The 20,617-nt window shown below is 33.8% G+C and overlaps 2 protein-coding genes across 2 annotated transcripts; one reads left to right on the forward strand and one right to left on the reverse strand.

Annotated features, from left to right (window-relative positions):
• Positions 1–5,797: 5,797 nt before the first annotated feature.
• CNGC18 (cyclic nucleotide-gated channel 18) lies at positions 5,798–8,972 on the forward strand. The gene is made up of 6 exons (XM_078988108.1): positions 5,798–6,327; positions 6,497–6,709; positions 6,800–7,101; positions 7,176–7,287; positions 7,394–7,630; positions 8,143–8,972. The coding sequence occupies exons 1-6, from the start codon at positions 5,863–5,865 to the stop codon at positions 8,848–8,850; spliced, it is 2,037 nt and encodes a 678-aa protein (XP_078844234.1). The 5' UTR covers positions 5,798–5,862; the 3' UTR covers positions 8,851–8,972.
• A 5,403-nt stretch (positions 8,973–14,375) lies between these two features.
• LOC145044149 (uncharacterized) lies at positions 14,376–17,169 on the reverse strand. Its single transcript, XM_078992982.1, has 7 exons — positions 16,969–17,169; positions 16,747–16,817; positions 15,797–16,052; positions 15,607–15,713; positions 15,391–15,523; positions 15,058–15,252; positions 14,376–14,958 (listed from the first exon to the last, which is right to left on the reverse strand). The coding sequence occupies exons 3-7, from the start codon at positions 16,043–16,045 to the stop codon at positions 14,602–14,604; spliced, it is 1,041 nt and encodes a 346-aa protein (XP_078849108.1). The 5' UTR covers positions 16,046–16,052; positions 16,747–16,817; positions 16,969–17,169; the 3' UTR covers positions 14,376–14,601.
• Positions 17,170–20,617: the final 3,448 nt, after the last annotated feature.

Below are 20,617 nucleotides of genomic sequence, written 5' to 3' on the forward strand. Positions count from 1 at the left end.
TCTATCACCAATTGGTTTTAGAAAATGAAACCTCATTGTTCTTCTATGTTGGAATTATTGGGCTAGTAGTGATCCTAACAAGTGGTATCAGAGCTACGATTGTAGCCTGAATGATGTAGTCGGTGCAGGTGGTGCAATCCCCAATAATTTTCGGTCCAACGAAGCTGATCCTAAAACCTTGTATCGAAAGTCTTCTTGATGGCCTAAGTTATATGAGTGTGTCCCGAGAGTATCAACGTTATGAAAAATGATTGGATCTGATGAACAGTCGTTGAGAGGAGGCCAAGAACCTCATTGTTATTCTATGTTGGCATTGTTGGGCTAGTAGCGATCATAACAAGGATTGTTAAACGTGACTCGAGCATTTGGAGCACTTATGTAACATCCCGACTTCCAGGTATAAGAGTTATCTTTTGTATGATTTTCCAGTCGAACTCTCGAGTTGGGTAGCCTCAACTCGGTGTGCTGAGGAATGTTTTAGCTATGGGATTTAATGAAGCAAGTCGGCAAGTTCAGGAGCCTCAACTCGGCTGGTTGTAAGCTGGGAAGGAAACCCTAATTGAAACATCCCAAAAATCATGATCAAAAATTTCATTTTTAAACCATTAAATAAACCATGGTTATTAAAATCATTTCATCAAAACATAAGTCTTAGAATTCCAAACAACAAATTAGAGTATCATATCAAAACATCAGAGTAAACATCTCGGGCTAAACATCATGGTGTAGTTATTCCGTTGTGGGTAGGTTTCAGGGGGTATTTTGTGACTAGGTCTTAAAGGACCCGAGATAATTATTGAGGAAAGAATGGATAAGTGTGGAAGGTAGTATTGGGCCCGTACTACTGGAAGCACAGGATCCATACTCGAATCAAGGGAGGTTTTAAGGATACTAGGGACTGGTCGGGGGAAGATTCCATGGTTGGATACCATGGTTCGATGCAATGGTTCCATAGTTGTCGATCTTTTGGATTGGGTTGCTCAGGTGAGGATGAGTTTTGTGTTGTTCACGCCCCAATGGCAATGACGATGTGGGTTGAGTGGTTCAGACCCGAATGAGTATGTTGGTTAGAGGTCTTAGAGGTTTGGCTAGAGGTCGTGCCTCGGGCCTCGAGATACAGGGAGGAAGCGGTTGATATGATCGGTTTGGAAATTGCATATGGGATTTAAGTGGCAGATTGTCGGATTAGATTGTTGTTATCTGTGGCAAGGATCCTGCCCTTCAGATTTCCGAGTTCGAAGGAGTGGGCAGGATTGTGACCTCCCGAGTTAGGTTGGATTCTCAACTTGAGGTTTGTTGGTCATGCTGGTTGGCGACAGTATGTCAGTGCCGGTGTGCACAAGTGATTTAATATGACACAAGTACATTAGCGATGCGAGCAAGGGTCGTACTCTTGGGAGATGGGAAAGCCAGGTGTCGGATTGTCTTTTAGGTTGCAAGAAATGGGTGTATGCTTGTATTGTAAATCGGTAGTTGCATATGCTCTATAAGTGGTTAATATTGTAAATTTAGAGGTTTTCAGCTGAAATTCAGGTTTTTCTTGGGGTTCGTGTTATCCGTATCTAGAGGACCATTCTACGGATTATATTTATTACATGGTCAAGTATGGTTATACTTGGTTGGGCTGGTTGGGTTATGTTTTAGTTTCACCACTAGTGGGTGGTGGTTCGAGTTCTAAGTGGGGGAGAATTAGGATTCTCAGGTTGAGTGTCAGTTATTGAGGAAATTGTCAGTTCGTTGTTTGGATTACTACTATCAGGTTTGTTGGGAAGATGTTGATCGGTGAACCCTTTCCAGAAGCGGGCATGTTCAACCACAGGTGGGTTTGTGGGCCTCTGGTTTAGGTGTCAAGGTGTTCTAGACCATTGATCGTTGTGTTCGTCACTCAGCAGAAATTCTCTGAAGGATTCAAGTGGAAACATTTAAAGATCAAGGAATGCATCTCCTACCCTCCAGTGCAGTATGTTATGCTCCCTTGCTCCTTGGGTATGCTTACCCTCAATAGTGAAGTGGAATTCTGATTCATAGCATACTCAGGTTTTGGTAACTTGTAGGATTATCTTGGATGTCTTCTCGAGGTAGTGGTGTAGTGATAGAATCCATTCGGTCTCAAACAAGTATGGGGTCTTTTTTTACCGATCATGAGGATGTTTTTTGTTTTGATTAAGGTGGTATTTCGATTATCTCTGGTGTTACTTTTCTCTTCGAATGAAATTATGGGTTTCTTAAGTATGTGTATGGGGGTGCTCCTTGTGAGTTGGGAAAGAAGGAGTTAGGGATCTTGGTTCAAATTATGTGCATGGTTCTCTTGGGTTTCATCTTTCGATTTGGATCAAGAGTGCAACCATTATCCTATCCGCGGATCGTTTACAACTTTGTTTTCGTAAGGTTGTGCTTTGATAGCAACTATGTTGTGCTCAGTTGGCACTCTGAGAGTGTCGATAAGGTTGGTGTGTCATTAGTAGCTTTCCAGTCATCGGCTATGGGCATGGTGATCATGATGGTTCATTTCTTATGCTTATAGTGCTTTTGATGTTGACATGCTGATGGGAGTTGAGCGGGTGGTAATTATCTTGTTTAGATAAAAGGAGCATTAAGGGTTGTATGGAGTATCAGTAAGGTATCATAAAGTATATGCGGTGAACCCTTGGTCCCTGGGTATCAGGTTTGTTGGGCAGATGTTGATCAGTGAACCCTTTTCAGAAGCGGGTATGTTCAGCCACAGGTGGGTTTATGGTCCTCTGGTTTAGGTGTCAAGGTGTTCTAGACCATTAAGGGTTGTATGGAGTATCAGTCAGGTATCAGAAAGTATATGCGGGATGTACGCATTATATTTTCAGTTGTTTGCAAACTGCCGTTAAGGTTTTGATTTTCTAGCCGGAAGTTTCTTATGAGGTCGCAAGTCCTAAAGATTTTCAAATTTGTCTCAAGTGGTGGTCCAAGTGGGGGTACACATGAGCCTATAAGTGGTTGGAAGTATCGCGTAAATTCTTTTTTAATCATCTTCTATTGGTAAAGCAGTGGATGGTAATGGCATAGCAGAGAGCCAAGAATTGTTAAGGTTTTGGTTTATCATATGGTATGGTTTTGTTTAAAGTTTGAGGTCGATATGTTTTGAGGATCACTCTGTGTGTTTCTGGTAGTTCCTAGTTAGGGGTTAGGGTGGATTCAAATGGATATTCATCAGTTTTAGGGAAGGTTTCGTGAGGAGGTATCATGGGTAGCCATTTTCGAGCAGGCTTTTGGTGGAAACTCGTGTTAGGAATCGAAAGTAGGTCCATACAAAGTCTGTATCCAGAACGGAGGGGGAGGGGGTGTTAAGGAATCTGTATGTCAAAGGCATTAGTTGGAGGGTTCAGTATTTAGCTTATGTGTCTGTGCTCCATGATGGTTCCACCTTGTGGATGAAGGACAAGTGATGAGGTTGTTGCCAGTAAGTTTACACCTGGCGAGACGAGCGCCATTCTAGAATATATCTAAGACATGCACGTTGAGGTGAAATCTTTATTGGAGACGGATCTTGCCTCCTACCTCCACCTTGGCGAGCTCGACATGGAAGGTCTTCGTCTGTTGTGCAGTAACTATGATGTTGAAGGAGAATGTCCTGAAGGAAGTACTTTCGGGACCGGACCTTCCTCCTGCCCCCGATATGTAATTTCTGTTATCTCCCTTATTATGTGTGGATTGCCTTTGGTTGGTGAAACTCAAACAATGTTTTCTTTTTAATGGTTTTTATTCGGTGAACATCTTTGACAATGTTTGTTCGGTGGACAATTTGTTTTATTTTCTGAAAAAACATAGCTTTGTACTTTGCTTGTGGTTTATTCGGCTTGATTCTTGGGGGGGGGGGGGGGGAGGAGGAGGAGTGGGGTTATTTTGGCCACCCCGGGGCTGAGTTTTTTCCTAGACCCTAGTCAGTCCCAAGAATGCTATTATGTGTTGCTATTCCTGTTTAAGTTTGTATTAGGTGAGAGATTAGCAGACAATTTTCTCTGTTAAGCGAGGGTTAGCCGTTTTGGTTACTGCCCTTTATTTCTCTTCCCCTCCTTTTCCATTTAGACTTTTATTCGGAGTTTTGGGCTCCTGGAGCCCCTGTCTCTGAGTTTGATTATCTAAGACATGTCAAGATTGTTATCCTGGGGCTTCGACGCTTAGATATTGTTTTGTTGCGAGGCGAAGGTTATGATCCTTCATAACCTCTAGCTATCCCTCATCCTAATTCTCACTGTCCTTAGCCAGAGTGGGATTTTATTAGGGAAAGGTTGCGAGCCTGTGAGGCCTATGATTGTGTTTTCTGGAATGGTTTCATGTAAGTGGCACGGATGATCAGTTCGTCTTTGTTTTCCATTTGTATGAATGCATGTTAATACGTGTGTGTTTCAAATCATAGCTTTTCATTGCATATTTTCTAGTGTCTTAGAGACATGTACATCATTAAATAGGTATTAGGGGTGTGATAGTTGATGTTATTCGAGGCCTAGTTCCCGGGCTGCCTTGTTGGGGCATGATTATATGTTAGGAGTTTGATCACTTGGCCCTTTCCTTGGGTCCCCCCCCCCCCTCTCCCTCGTTCTAAGACTGTTGGTTTGGGCTCTGGGTGTGACATCCCTAATTTCACGGCCAGAAAAGACCGATTTGTTTATGCTTATTTAAAAATCAGAGTATCCCTTTTGAAAAATAGTATTGCATAATTTGTTCCCAGAAAACATTATAAATATGTTATTAAAGCATTTCCGAAGAAATTTTATTTTCATTTAAAACATTAGGATGTCATCATCAATACATAAACATAAGCATAACGAAGTATTACAAACATTACAGTAATTAAACTAGCGGCCTAATACTCCTTGAATCTCTCAGCATAATGTATATTTCATATAGCCACTTATGATACAATAAACCTAAGTGGGTCAGGATGAGAAAACATGCTGGGTACATAGGGTTTTCAACCCACAATAATATAATTATTATGTTTAATCATCAAACAATTAACCCAATTTTTCATCCCCATTATCTTCTTTATTATTAAGGATCTACACTAAGAATCATATTTTCATCGTATTTTCATCATACTTATAATATATTTTTAAATTACACTTTAATTCTACATATATCTTTGACTAGACTTGGACTTTCAACCTCGTGCATAAGTTTATGTTGCTAAATCTCTTCTACTCTAATAAATGAAGTTTTTTTTACTACATGTCACACTCTCATCCATTTTGCCAAATGTCATTTTGTGGTTATTTTGAATTAATTTCTTTTCCACATGTCATTTTATGGGTTTTTTCTATTTTAATAAATTCCACATTATAATTTAATGTAATAATTACAATAAATGTAGTAATAAATGAATATCAATTTCATTAATGGACTTAACTTATTATTTCAAAATAATCAAATTAAACCTTATTAATTTATTTTGTTTATTTATTTGAATTTAAAAGATAAAAATATCAATTGTAATAATTTATTATTTTTTTATTTTCTTATAAATTCAAAGTTCTTAAATATTTAGATCTTTATAATTATTTATTTTTAATTAACCCATATAATAGATTGGTCTTACACCTAGTTTAGGTAATAAACTAACATATTTTTACATATGAAAATAGAAGAGAGGGCTAAAATGAAAAACAAATCTCAGTTAGAAGAACACATACAAGAAGAACAAACTTCAAGGACTAATCTTGCTGATCACAAACAATCCAAGTATAATTTATGTAAGTTTTACTTTTGGTTTCTGTTATCAGAAGTTCATCGCCATACACCATATTTTTTTCGCGCGTAATTTATCGTCACCCGCTGAAATTTCAACCACCATAATCGGAACCCTAACGGGCCTTGTCACCGCCGTGAGGGATGATGAATCGGGTGCTGACAACGCCTGCCACCCGTCTCCGCCAACAATTTACGCGGCCGACGTCGAATACAATCGCCACAGATAAAGCTAACAGCGCGACGTTTTGGCATTACCAGATCCTCGATCCAAACGGAGAAGCTGTGACTCGATGGTACCAATTTTTCCTCGTGGTGTGCCTCGTCTCTCTCTTCATCGATCCCCTTTATTTCTACCTTCCATACGTCGGCGGAGACACCTGCATGACCAAAGATCACGCCGCCGCGATCGCCATCAATACCTGGCGTTCATTTGCAGATATTTTCTTCGTCGTTCACATCGTCATGAAGTTTCGCACTGCGTTTATTGCTCCAAGCTCTAAGGTTTTCGGCAGAGGCGAACTCGTTATGGACAAGCGTCAGATTGCTCGGCGATATTTGAAGTCTGATTTCGTAATTGATGTCGCTGCTATGCTTCCATTACCCCAGGCTAGTTTCTAATTCGTTATCAACATCTCCAATTTCAAATCTTAAGTTTTATGTTTTCGTTGATTCTTCTATAGAAAATTGGGGATTTCGTTGATCGTTACCGAATCAATTCATAGCTCGATCTGTTATGCAGAATTGTAAAGTGATTGGAAGTTGTTTTGTGTTGCAGATAGTTCACAAGCTGATCATACCAGCAACAAATAAGAACACCAAAGATCATGCTAACAATACACTATCACTCATCGTTCTGATTCAGTACATCCCTCGATTGTTTGTGATTTTTCCACTAAATCAGCGGATTATAAAATCTACAGGGTTTGTAGCTAAGACAGCTTGGGCAGGAGCTGCTTACAATCTTCTACTTTACATGCTAGCTAGTCATGTACTTACGCATCAATCTTTTTCACCCAATTTTTCTAGGGTTCTTAATTGATTCAGACATTGAATCTCATCTCTGTTGAATCTGACTCAGGTCCTTGGGGCTACATGGTATTCGATGTCTATAGGGAGACAACATTCATGTTGGCAACAAGGATGTAAAGAGGAGATGGCTGAAAAAGTTTGTATGAGTTTTTTGGATTGTAAAAGCATTGATAATCCAGATCGCAAGAAATGGCTTGAATCCACAAGCTTGAGAACTCTATGTGATGCTAGCAATGAATCTTCTCCTTTTAAATTCGGAATGTTTGCAGATGCTTTCACAAGCGAAGTTGCTTCTTCTAAGTTCTTCGAGAAGTATTTATATTGCCTTTGGTGGGGTTTGAGAAATTTGAGGTATGAATTAATATGAAAATGAATAGATTAATTACTTCCGATTCCGATTTCAATTTCTTCTTCTTTTTACACAGTTCATATGGACAGAATCTGGACACGAGCATCTATATAGGAGAGACGTTGTTCTGCATCTTCATATGTATCGGAGGCTTGATTCTATTCGCACAATTGATAGGAAACATGCAGGTATATATATTTAATTAATTAGGCATTTAAGTTACATGATTTAATCAGTTATTTGTAAAAAATGTTTTTGATTGATAAAAGATATGATGTTTGTATTGAAATGAAGACGTATTTGCAATCGATGACGTTAAGACTGGAAGAGTGGAGGATTAAAAGAAGAGACACGGAGGAGTGGATGAGACACCGTCAGTTACCGGAGGAATTAGCAGACAGAATCCGGCGATTTGTTCAGTATAAATGGCTGGCGACGAGAGGCGTCGATGAAGAATATATTCTCCAGTCGTTACCCATCGATCTCCGCCGTGAAATCCAACGCCATCTCTGCCTTAACCTTGTTCGACGAGTACGTTTTTGACTTGTTTCATAATTATTTTTATCTTTTATTCTTATACTTTATTAATTACAAAAAGATCATTCTTTCATTTAATATAATGTAGAATAAGTACATTAGATATTCTAAAACTTACAAAACTAGTTTTTTTTAGTTATAAAAAAATATAAAAAGCTACTAATGTTGACAAATATACAAATTTTAGTATTAACAGTTATAAATATTTAAATTAAATAATACTTATGATTTTATTGTTATGTAACTCCAAGTTCAAATTTATTTAATATAAATTTTATTTTCTACTATAAGAATATTATATATATATATATATATATATATATATATATATATATATATATATATATATATATATATATATATTACAGAATACCGATTTGAAAAAGATTTATTATAGTATAGTGGATACTGGATATAAGATATATTATTTGTGTTTTTGAGATAAGGATGATGTGTCAAATTCTTTTTATTATTTCGGATGCTTTAATGATACTTGGTGGATGTAGGTCCCATTCTTCTCACAAATGGACGACAACCTTTTGGATGCGATCTGCGAACGCCTGGTGTCATCCCTAAGCACGCAGGGCACATACATTGTTCGTGAAGATGATCCGGTAAACGAGATGTTGTTCATAATTCGCGGACAACTAGAATCCTCAACAACAGACGGCGGAAGATCTGGATTCTTCAATTCAATCACCCTTCGACCCGGTGACTTTTGTGGCGAAGAGCTACTCACGTGGGCCCTACTCCCTAATGCCACAAGCTACCCTTCCTCCACAAGATCCGTCCGAACCCTAACCGAAGTCGAAGGCTTTGCGTTACGCGCTGAAGATTTAAAATTCGTCGCGAATCAATTCAAATACCTACATAGTAAAAAACTCCAACACGCGTTCCGGTATTATTCCCATCAATGGCGAACATGGGGCGCGGCTTTAATTCAAGCAGCATGGCGCAAATATAAAAGAAGAAAGCTCGCAAAGGAATTGGCTCTTCAGGAGTTGATGGAAGGGTTTTATTATGAGGAGTCGGGTAACGATGGTACTCCGGGCAGTAGCAGTGAACAACAGTTTGGTGTTGGGGCGACTGTTTTGGCGTCGAGGTTTGCTACGAATACAAGAAAAGGAATCGGTCATCATAAAGTTTCTTCTGTTGATTCGTCTACGAGTCTTAAAATGCCTCAATTGTTTAAACCGGATGAGCCTAGGTTTTGAAAGTGACAAAGGTACAACATACACTACATATGGTACAAGTTTAAGAAGCTTGGATCTGTCCAAGGGCCAAAAATGTTGATGCATGCGATGGTGGGTGTTTGTTGTAATTAGTAAATAGTATAGGGAGCTGTTGTGTCACTTTTTATTTATTTTGTAATCCCAAATACGGAATAGTGGAATACCTTTTGTTTTGTATATATATTTGGAGCCAAAAACGATTCTTGAGACTAAGTTATATCGGATTTCTATTTTCAAGTGGTAACATATCGTTAGTGATATATTTGGTTATGTTTGTCATGTTTGACGTTTTATTATGGGAAAATGACTTACTATGTAATTATTTTTATCATTTTGTTTACTTTTAGGTTTTATATATTTGACCATTTAACTGGTTATGTGTATTCACATATTGTCATTGTCACCGGTTATAGCATGTGATAATAATAATATGTGAACAAATTAACAAGTTAACTGTGTACGAAAAAACAAAGTTGTTTAAATCTGAATAAAACGAAAAATTAATTACCTTGATAAATTATTTTCACCACTTTTAAAAGTGGTTTTATTTTTCATATTTGTTTGGATTATTTTTCTTAAACGTTATTTTTAAAATATTCATAATTTCTAAAATATTAATTAAATATTGATCAGTTTTAAACTTTATTATTTAATTGATAAATACGTTTTTGTTTTGTGAAATATTTTATAGTCTCTTTTAATTGTTTTCTTTTGTTTTTAAGCATATCCAATATTTTTAAAGTAAATAGTATCTAACAATAAAATTAAATAAATTAAATATGTAACACTATTACTTAGCAAATAAAAAAAAAAATTATATAATGTAAAAGTTTTAAAATTATTTAAATTTTTAATACCTTTTAATAAGAAGTTATAAAGTTTTAATTTTTTTAATACAACGTTTTAAACTATTATTTAACGAAAGTATTTTAAAATGTTATAAGAAAATATTAAATTATTATACAAAATCTGTAAAACACTTTAAAAATGTTATAAAAGAAAGTTTAGAAATAAATATGTGAACGTTATGAATAAAATTGTATGAAATTATGTATATGAAAAAAAGTTAAATACTTGTAAGAAGTTAAATATTTGTAAGAAAATTTTAAACATTTATGAAATATTTGGTTTACAAGCACGTGTATTAAAATTATATGAAAGAATTAAAAAAAAAAAGTTAAAAATAAATTATAAACAAAGATTTAAAACATTGTATTAGAAAAACCTATAAGAAAAAAATATATATATCATAAAAATTGTAAGAAATTATAATTTTTTTTAAGAAATTGTAAAAACAAAATTGTTCACATTTAAATAATTTTCTTTTTTTTACACATTTGACCATTTAACTTGTTAAATATGTTCAAATATGACCATTGTCACCTCCTAAAGCAGGTGACATTGGTTATATGTGAACACATTTAATAAGTTAAATGATCCAATGTGTGCAAAAAAGTGAAGTTACCTAAACGTGAACAAGAGGAAAATGTAATTACCCTCGCAAGTCATTTTCCATTTTTATTATTAGCAGATTAAATAAGTAAAAGAACTAACTCAAAAATAAATGAATTAAATAAAAACAAATCGAAAGATGTTTAATTTTTTTAAGACATAAAATGTAGAGTAGATTATATTATATGTTTTGTCTCGACTCTCGAGGTTTGTTCAGCATAACATGATAACATCTTTAGTCCAAGTTGGCGATTGTTGCGAATTTGATCCTATTTCAAATTAAATTAACAGTTCTGGTCTTTCCCTTTTCATTATGTTTCCCTAATTCCCATCCACCAGTAACACCCATCATGTGCAAATCACATGAGGATGTTTATGTTATTTCCCCTTATTTTTTTATAAAACATTTAATTCTTCAATTTTCTGTAACAATGATAGTTTCATTTTATTTACTTCTTTTTATAGTTTATTTTAGCATATTTCATTCATAGAGCTAATTTTCATGTATATTTTTCTTTTTGTTATTTTATGACTATTTCGGGTACTTTCTAGTTCTGTGAGCGTAATTATAGATTTTAAAGAGACTAGCGGAGCATGATCTTTAGGAAGCATGTGGACTTGGAAGACAACAAGGATTATGGCTTGATAATTAATGGAGATGATGCATGGAGTAAGCTTGTTCATTATTTGAAGGCTTGGCGCAGATGAGCTTTAATTTGCAAGAAAATGGAAGAATATTTATAAATGCGAGGATTATTGATCGGGCGGGTACATGAGATGTTAGTGATTTGAAGAAGCCAAATTGGGCTTAAAATGAAGAAAATTTGAAGAAAAATGGGCTAGGAGCTGATTAGACTCAAAACTGGGCTAATGGACTAAGTTGTGGAGGCCAAAACTCAAACAAGCCCACATCAGGCACCACTCGTGCAAGCCACCCGCACACAGCTGTGCGGCCGCACCCAAACGTGCGGGTGCACTTTCGAAATTTCATAATGAGAGCTATTTGAGGAAGGTTGGTGTGCATCTTTTGCACACTTCTATACATCCGAAATTTGAAGGTTTCTCTAGAGATTTTGGAGCATATTGAAGGTCAAGAACACATCGAAAACATCATCTTTTTGCTCTTGATTCTTGCTAGACGTTTAGTATAATCTACTCTTACTTTGTTTTCTTGAGTTTAGCAATGTTAAGCTAAACTAATATTGGTTGACATTTGTGAAATCACTTGAATTGATTGGTGAGGAACTCCATGAACTTGTTCTTGAATCTTTATGAAAATACTTTATGTTTTAATATTTTCTTGCTACTTGTATATTTTTTTATTAATGAGTTTAAATATATTTGTAGTCATTTGTTAGTTAATTTCTTGATTAAGTAATGGATCTTCAAATTAGCAAGCAGTAACTAATTCTTGTGTTAGTTATCACTTCACACAATCAAAAATACATTTTCTCCAACATGATAGTTAAAGTATTTGATTCCTTTTGGATTTGGTGACTTTTTGGTTCATAATGCTAGTTAATTTTCACTAGTTACATGTTTAATGGAAATTGTGACTTTAACTAATGAAATATGTTATGAGCTTTTCTAGCTATTTTATTAACTAAGAAAAATCTAGGTAATCTCAAGCTTCTTGGATTACTATAGCCAAATTAAATATTTAAAACAAGTATTGCACTATTGGATTCTAATGACATTTTCATCAAATGTTCAAGTGGAAAAACCTTAAGTCAACCATCTCTCTCTTCTTGATTTTACATCAAATTCTTGCTTTTGTTTACTTGTGTTCTTTAAATCTAAGTTTAGTTCTAGTTTTCTTTCAAATATTTCAAAAGACTAAAACCTCCATTTTACTTTTATTGTCATGTTACAAGTATTTTTACAAAGAGATTTACATTGCGTAACAAATAGAACCAATCTTCGTGGATTCGACCGCTTTACTACTATATATTATTTTAGTGTACAAGATTTAGGGTTATTTATTTTTGTTGGCCTCGACAACCACCAAACAACAATTTTGTCCTCGGCCAATACTTGTCCATGGTTGACCGACCAACTCAGTTGGTCGTCGACCCCCGACTTTTGTTAGGTTTAACTAGTGGAGAAAAAGTGGTTACCTTCTTTGAAGCAGAGTAGCTCTAGGTCCAACTAATAATAGATACTTGTATTCAGTGTGTATATATATATATATATATATATATATATATATATATATATATATTAACTTTTGCATGTTTTACATTTACGTATTGTTATATTATAATTATTGTTGAAGATAAACAACAATATTGTGTTCTATAATTACTCTTTACTCTTACTCTCATTAATAAAAATGTGTGTTCATTGTTATGGACTTTGTTTGGGGTGTTCAAAAACTTGTGGACCCGGAAACAAAAATACACAATTTCTCATGATGGCACATCATTAGTTGAATCAGAGCCTTTTGTCGAATTCGTTCCACCGAGCAATATTTCTTGACAAGCCCATATTCCGATCATGTTGGATTATCATGAAAGTGTTTCCTCTTCCCATTTATGCATGCTAAAAACATACCTTCTTAAAGCAAAATTACTGCCTTATAATCTTTTCTCCTAAGGCAAAACATCTAATATAATTCAAGGTCTATTTTTACACATTAAAATGTCTCAATGAGTTCTCACCTTAGAGATTACTCTAATTGCCTATGGTTTTAAAACGCTGTTATTAACAAAAAGCTTACATTATCATACATAAGAGTGTGAAGTCGTTCCTAGATATACAACCGATTCAAGATGTTTTTGCCTTAATATAATTGTTCAAGCTTCTCCTAAACTAGTGTGTAGTTCATATGCCATGCACATTTGCAACAACATTCTTTGCAAGACAAACAAATTGCAATTGGTTTTTGTCAATTTCAGGTTTTGACAAAAAAAAAGGTTTTTGGTGGTTGTGGCATACATTGGTGTTAGTAGTGAAAAACGATGGCCGTGGTGGTATAAAGTGGTGTTGGTTGTATATTCTAATTTACTCTTAAAGGGTTGTTTGTTTTATCTTTTAAAACATTTTTTGGCTTTTAGGAAAACATAAAAAACTAAAAGATGTTTGGTAAAAACATAAAAGTTACTTTTTAATATAAACAAAATAAACTTTTTGAAAAAATCAGATAAACCTAACTTTTTGCAACTTTTTAGGCATAAAAGCTATTTTTTGATATAAAGAAAATAAATTTTTTGGAAAAGTCAGGTAAACATAACTTTTTGCAACTTTTCCTAAAAAGATTTTTACCCTCTCAAAAGCTAAACCAATAACCCCCTAAGTGGGTCTTTGGAATAGCTTTTGAAAATAGTTTTTTAGCTTTTCAAAAAATTAATAAGCTAAAAAAGTATTTGTGTATTTAAAAAACACTTTTTAAAACAGCTTTTTGGATAGAAAAAAGTAAATCCTTTAGTAAAACTTTCAAAAAGCTGAAAAAATCCTTGATTTTATTTTTTAACAATTTTACTCCTAAAAAACAGTTTTTCCTATCCAAACATTTTTTAAAATCCGTTTTTCCTAAAGTCATAAGTTAATAACCATTTTTCTTAAAAATCACTTTTGTGATAAAAAAAATCTAACCTAAACACACCCTAATAATCTAAACAACAAAAAATAAAAGCAAAAAAACAAAACATGAACATTTAAGTGGTTTCATATGCACTTAGCAGAAAAATGGCAACAGGGGCCAAAAGTGCAATATTTGCCAACCATAGTGACCATCCATGTCAAATTTTCAAAACTAGTACCAAAAGTGCATAACTGTGCCAACCACCTGAACCAAATGTGTAATTTCCTCTCAAATTTATCGTCGCACTTACATCTTATTAAATTATAGCTCCATCATTTATATGAGAATTTATAAAAAGATAAAGAGTTACAAACTATAAAATGTCAAAAGAAGCAACGCACACTTCAAACGATAATTACGTCTTCCAAGAGTTTTGACCATAGTACTATAAGGATTTTTGAATGATAAGTTAATAAAAAAAAAAAAAAAAAAAAAAAAAATTAAAGAAGCGCATTGGCAAAACTTGAGCATGTGACAAAGAAGTGAATAGCATGCAATTCGAAATGAAACAATATACTCCACGTTTAGGACAAATATCTAAACTACATAATAATACTTCAATCGCCTTCTTTCAAACTTAATGCAAAAGCATTTACAAGTGAAAAAAAATAATACTCGAGAGGAATTAAAAAAAAAAAAAAAAAAAAAAAAAATTCAAACAGTAGTCAATAATAAGGAATTGTATATAGTTTGGTGTGTTACAACCCCTCACGTGTAACAGTAGTAGTGACACGTAGGACGGCTTGTGCACTTAACTTTGGAAGATTAGATTCACAGAATTCGTCCCAAGAATAATAATGTACCTGAGGAGGAGGTTGAGCTTGTTGGACACATGATGATGATGACGTGTCCTCTTCTGATTGGTCAGAAGGTGGAAGTACTGGTATGTCAATGTCTTGTTGTGGAGCCAAAACAGGGGATTTAACGTATGCAGTTTGTAGGTCCAATAGGAGGGCTCGGGCAGCCTCCCGTGATTCGGGCAGCTGGTCGCTTAGTTGAGATGAAGCGATTTGGATCAATTTGTCAATTCCATATTCTTTGATTCCATCAGCCCCCTTCATAACAAATAAAATAGTCAAAAATTACTTACTATTATAAAGAAAAAACATTATAAAAAAAAAAAAAAAAAAGTGGTACTAAGAACGAATACTTACAAGTTGTGGGACACTACGAGAAACACACAATGAAGCCTTTGCACGAATACGAGGATTTCGGTGTTTAAGATAAGGTTGCAATTTAGGTAACAACAAAACAGGGGAAACTGAAATTGTTAAAGTTATTAAAGCCTTTTCAGCAGCTTCACATACAAATCTCTTGTCTTGAGAAGATTTCAGAAGAAGTTGCACAAGCTATAAAAGTAAACAGAATCCACCAAATTAGAACCCAAAAAAAAAAAAAAAAAAAAAAAAAAAAATGAATTTCAAAGAGTAAACATAACCTTATTATACAAATAATAGATCAAATGCATGTTGAAAACAAACAATTACCATAGGATCCAAAGAATCGACTACAAGGTCCCCAAATGCTTTGAAAATGTCAGCAGATGTCATGATTGCAGTTTTGCAAACAGCACTTCTTGGATTCTTCAAGGCTTTCACAACAAGGGTAATCACATTGTCCCTGTTAATTGAGGAGGCAATGGTCAAGAGAAGGGTAGAATCGTCAATTTCTATTGGTATGTAATGGAAAAGAGAAAGGCTTACAGTATGTCATGCAAGGCTTCCTTGTGGTATATTGAAAAACGACGTACGTTGTTGAGTGTTTCACAAAGGGAAACCCACTCTTTAGACTCTAATCCAGATAGAAGCACCTTTTAGAGGAAACAAGAATGTGAAAAATAAGCAAAAATAACATCATAGTTTCACACAGATATTGTATTAGGTAATAACATACTTTGAGACTATTTTCAACATCTTCAAGATCTTCAAGTTTCTCAGATTCAATGTATTCAACTTCTGCAACTGCCACGTCAGCGCTAGCATGTGCATCTTCGGTTCCTTTCACAGGTGGTTCAACTAAAGGAACAATGTTTTTTCTTGGTTCAACATATGGCTTTGTTAAGATGTCTTTACTTGAGCTCTCGTTTGTTCTCTCAGATTTAGGCAGCAAATTAAGATCTCTAAGAGCAGTTTCAGACATCATTGTACAGCTGTAACATAAATTGAGTCAGAGAGTTAAGGTTCAAACATCTGGAATATAACTATTATTGGAGATGAGTTTTGAGATTTGGAGATTGATAGTTGGCGATGTTAGTGATCAGGGATGAACATTCAGTGCATATGAAATGATCTTTTACTACCAAAGTCATAAAGATCAGTATCAAGAATCATAGTTTGTTGTCACATGACACAAGCTTGCAACTTACATCACAGATCATCATGAACATCACCCACACATAGACAATGTCGAGAATTCATAGCATAAAAAGATTCACAGATTATAGATCAACCAAAACAAAGTATACACATCTACCAGAACAGAATCTAAGAGTCAGATCCTTGTGGGAGCGAACTACACTAAAACAAATGGTAACTAAATGAAACATCAGCTAATAAACTCATGATTTCAATGCTTAAGAAAAGATGTTTCATTGTAAGCACAAATCTACGCATAGTATGCCATATAACACACGAATCTGCAGAGAAAACTGTAGAACACTCCTAGCACAGTCTGAAAACCAGAAGACTCAACATAAGAATTGTGCAAGTTGGATTTACACGATGCGCCACGAACAAACCCTATAATGTTCAACGGATTTGTAAACGGCATCTTCGAATTCAAAATCATTTGGAGAAATAAACAATGCTACAACAAGCAAAAAGAAGAAGAAGAGAGCAAGATACCTCGGATTTGCTCTATGCTTTGACCAGGAAGTTGTGATTCAGACCGACAGATCCAACAATAGAACCCCTATCTGCATTTGGCAAGTAGTTCAGACGACGACAAATACAGATTTGAAATCGCAATCAATTATTAAGCGAATATAATGCATTAAAGCGAATATAAACAGTGCACAAACAGTAAAAATGGTGATAACTGAATCGATAAAAAAAATAACAAATAACCTTAATAGGAGAAAAACAAAACGGAAGCAAAACGATCAGATTGAAGCAATGAGTGCACGTAGAAATGTGAATTTTTAGGGTTTTAGAAGCGAGGTTGTCGCCGGCGTCGGGAAAACGACGGCAGATGATGTTATTACCGACGTACGGCCGGCAAACACGGGAAAATTAAACAAGTCACCGCCGAGGAGAATGGAGATGTAGGGATAAATGGGGTGGTGGAAAATTCAGAATGGCCCTTGATTTATGGTATGAAGTGACGTTTCAACCCCAAAGTTAAAAGCGATGGGTTATCACTTATCATTAGTTGGTGATTAATTATTTAATTAGGGATGGGATGTACTTATTTGTATCAAAATTAAAAAAGAAGTGGGGGAAGATTTTGAATTTAAAAAAAAAAAAGTTTGGATTTGAAATAAGGAAAGTATCCGTGGACATTATCGCCAATTGGCATTAAGTTTCATAATTTGATTAGTCTCACTCTCCACAAAATCAAATAAATATTTTAGAGAAATAGTTGCGAGACTTCTATTATGTAAGGTTTAAATAAATTATTTAAATTTGAAAATTTAAAATTAAAAGGAAACATATTAAATACAATATTTTAGTAGTAATATTGTTTTATTAATTATTTTTAATTTAATTAAACCAATTATTAATTGATGTGTAAATGTCATATGTCAATTAAGAAAAAATAAAAAAAAATTAAAAAATGACAAATGGAAAAAGATTTATACAAAAATATTAAAAAATAACATGTGTCCAAATAAAAAAATAACATGTGGCAAAAAATTTTTGATTTATTAGAAATGATTGAAAAGTTATGCATTTAAATAACCATAAACTAGGTTTATATTACCGGTTTCAACCAATTTTATTTATTCGTGAACATATCTCGCAAATGAGGAACAAAAGGTCTATTTTTAAAGTTATTTTTATCGTTTTCATCTAGATTTTGTCCATATCCCATGACTAGCAAGTGACGATCATTCCATTTTTCTACACCAATAGGTCATCGATTGAATGAAGTACTCGAACTGCAAGTAACGAATCGAAGAAGTTTTAAGAATGTATGGATGAGTATGTTTTGTTCTTCTAGGTTATTTCTTTTATTATTGTGGTTTTACAAACCACATAAGTTTAAACTTGTAAAAACCACAATTGATAAAGTAAAATAACATAGATTTTATAAATAAAAACATAATTTTGTTTGCCCAATAAAATAAGATTTCATAAACATTAATAATTTTCAAAATAAATACGATAGAAATGATGAATAAATAATTACTTCAACTTATATTAATAAAAAAAAGTATTAACATATTTTAAAAAATTGTATTGAATCACAAATGTTCAAAGACTTTTTTTAATACAATATTAAGGGTATGTTTGAGTTAGTTTTTTTTTAAATGAAAAATGATTTTTAAGAAAAATGCTTATTAGCTTATGGCTTTTAGAAAAAGTTGGTTTTAAAAAGTGTTTGGATGTGAAAAACTGTTTTTTCAAGAGTAAAATGATTAAAAAACTAAAAAGCTATAATTTTTCAGTTTTTTGAAAGCTTTACTTTTTCTTATCCAAAAAGTTGTTTTAAAAAACGTTTTTTAAATAGACAAACACTTTTTTAGCTTATTAGCTTTTTAAAAAGCTAAAAAGCTAATAAGCTTTTTTTAAAAGCTACTCGAAACACCCACTAAATGTCATATTGCTAATTTTACATTGTTGTCTAAAATAAACGTTTTTAATCCATTTATGTGTTTAATTTTTACAAAGGGTAAAGGTGGAAGTAATACAAAATAAGCTTAATACTTGTTTGACTTAAAAAGTATTCCATAACAATTATTACCCAAAATCCATTTATTGTCATCAATTCATTAACAACGATGTCTTGTTTTCAAAGCTTCTAATATAATATGACACCCTCTTAATCTCTATCTCTATATATGTTAAAACATAAACTTTATTACATTACCTTCAACAATAAGGTCCCTTTTCTTAATAGTTTTCCACCATCGGATTAATTTGATGATGTTATCCTCACAAAAAAAAAAAAAAAAAAAAAAAATCAAATGCCTTTTCTTTTAAAAAAATGCATACGCATGCGAATCCGTAATGTCTCCACATTGCACCATGAAACCACCATCAAAACACATCTCTTATGTCTCTTTTCATACTTCGGAACAAGATTATAACTATCCTCCTTACGTCATCGATACAATCTTCCTAAAGGTTTTTAGCTTCAATAATAACATCCCTTCTATTTCACCGTTTTTTCTATCTTCTTTTTGACGACCCATTCAGATTTTCACATTGCAGGTTTTAGGGTGAGGGAACTGGTTTCTTAGCGAAGAAACCGAAGAAGATGTCTGATTGTTTTAGATGATTTTAAGGTGCTATGTACAACATTTTTACAGCTTTTTTTTTTTTCATATACGATTTGATTCTCAAATCAAATGTCGTCGATTTCATGACTTCATCCCAAATTTTAAACGAAAAATTCAAATATTTCTTTCCTTTCATAATGGTATTTAATTCTCTTGACAAAATTCAATTTTGAAATCCCTAATTATCACTCCCAAAATCTCGCCACTTTCTATATACCTAGGGTTATGATATTAATTCGAAGGAATGATTGAACATGCAAAGTGTTAGGTAATAAGCGTAAGAAGGATTGGTTGTTGGAGGTTTCTTATAAATGGTAATCATCCAAATATTTTTCCTTTTCATCTATATTATGTTGATATTGATTGATAGATTTTATGTTGATACTAAATGCTCTCCGATGGCCATGGAGGTTTCTAAGTATTTCGCCTATCATTATCAATGGAATTAATTGTCGTGGATTTGTTGGTTATTGACGTGATAGTGTTTTTTCCTTCCTAATATGCATAACGTTGCATATTTTGTTAGTGGAGGTAGGACTCTAGCTAGTTTTGTTTATTGAATGCCCAAGTGTTGATTTTAGTAAGAGGTAAAAAAACGTTGAAATCCCTATTATGGAAATTTTTTATATAATTTGTGTATCTTTGGTTGAATGGAATGGAAGGGAAATCATGGAAACGTTGTCACCACCGAGCAGCCACCACTACTGTTGCTAAACTCCATCGCACTTACTCAGTAGATCTTCAAGGTTTTGTTGTTTGTAAAAAAAAATCTCCATTTTCTGAAATCTTGTTACTTTTCGTTTCTCTTTTTTTTGGTGTTTTCGCAAAGTGGTTTCTGATTTGGTTTAAATCTTTGTCACATTTAGAAAATAAATATGAGTTTTCATATGGCAAGTTACAATACTAGGTTGCATATTGAATTGACCATGGGAGATGAAGATTCAAATTTTAGATATGTTAGTGGTGCTCAAGGAAATATTGATCTTCATTTACGAAAGGTAGAGTTTAAATTGGTTTTCTTATAGGATTAATATTAATATTTTTTTGTATTAACAGAATTTTGTAGATTGGTAAATCTAGGGATTGTAATGGAGAATGCAATTGAGCCCTTGATCCAACTAATTGAAAGTCATGTGTGTTTGGTTGATTCTTATGCGAATAGAGGGTACACATTATTTGTCTCCACATAACTCGTAACCTATTCATAGGGATTTTTTTTTGTTGTTTCTTTACCAACTTTGTCTATTGGGCTAAAGAGTTCACAATATTTG

Source organism: Lactuca saligna, chromosome 4, assembly GCF_052625555.1.
Source record: "Lactuca saligna cultivar CGN05327 chromosome 4, ASM5262555v1, whole genome shotgun sequence".
Lineage (NCBI taxonomy): Eukaryota > Viridiplantae > Streptophyta > Magnoliopsida > Asterales > Asteraceae > Lactuca > Lactuca saligna.

Coding starts and splice junctions, on each gene's coding strand:
- CNGC18 (XM_078988108.1), top strand. CDS start 5,863: ATGATGAATCGGGTGCTGACAACGCCTGCCACCCGTCTCCGCCAACAA. Junction 6,710..6,799: donor TTTACATGCTAGCTAGTCAT/GTACTTACGCAT, acceptor AATCTGACTCAG/GTCCTTGGGGCTACATGGTA. Junction 7,288..7,393: donor AATTGATAGGAAACATGCAG/GTATATATATTT, acceptor ATTGAAATGAAG/ACGTATTTGCAATCGATGAC.
- LOC145044149 (XM_078992982.1), bottom strand. CDS start 16,045: ATGATGTCTGAAACTGCTCTTAGAGATCTTAATTTGCTGCCTAAATCT. Junction 15,524..15,606: donor GAAGCCTTGCATGACATACT/GTAAGCCTTTCT, acceptor CTCAATTAACAG/GGACAATGTGATTACCCTTG. Junction 14,959..15,057: donor CTCGTAGTGTCCCACAACTT/GTAAGTATTCGT, acceptor TTTGTTATGAAG/GGGGCTGATGGAATCAAAGA.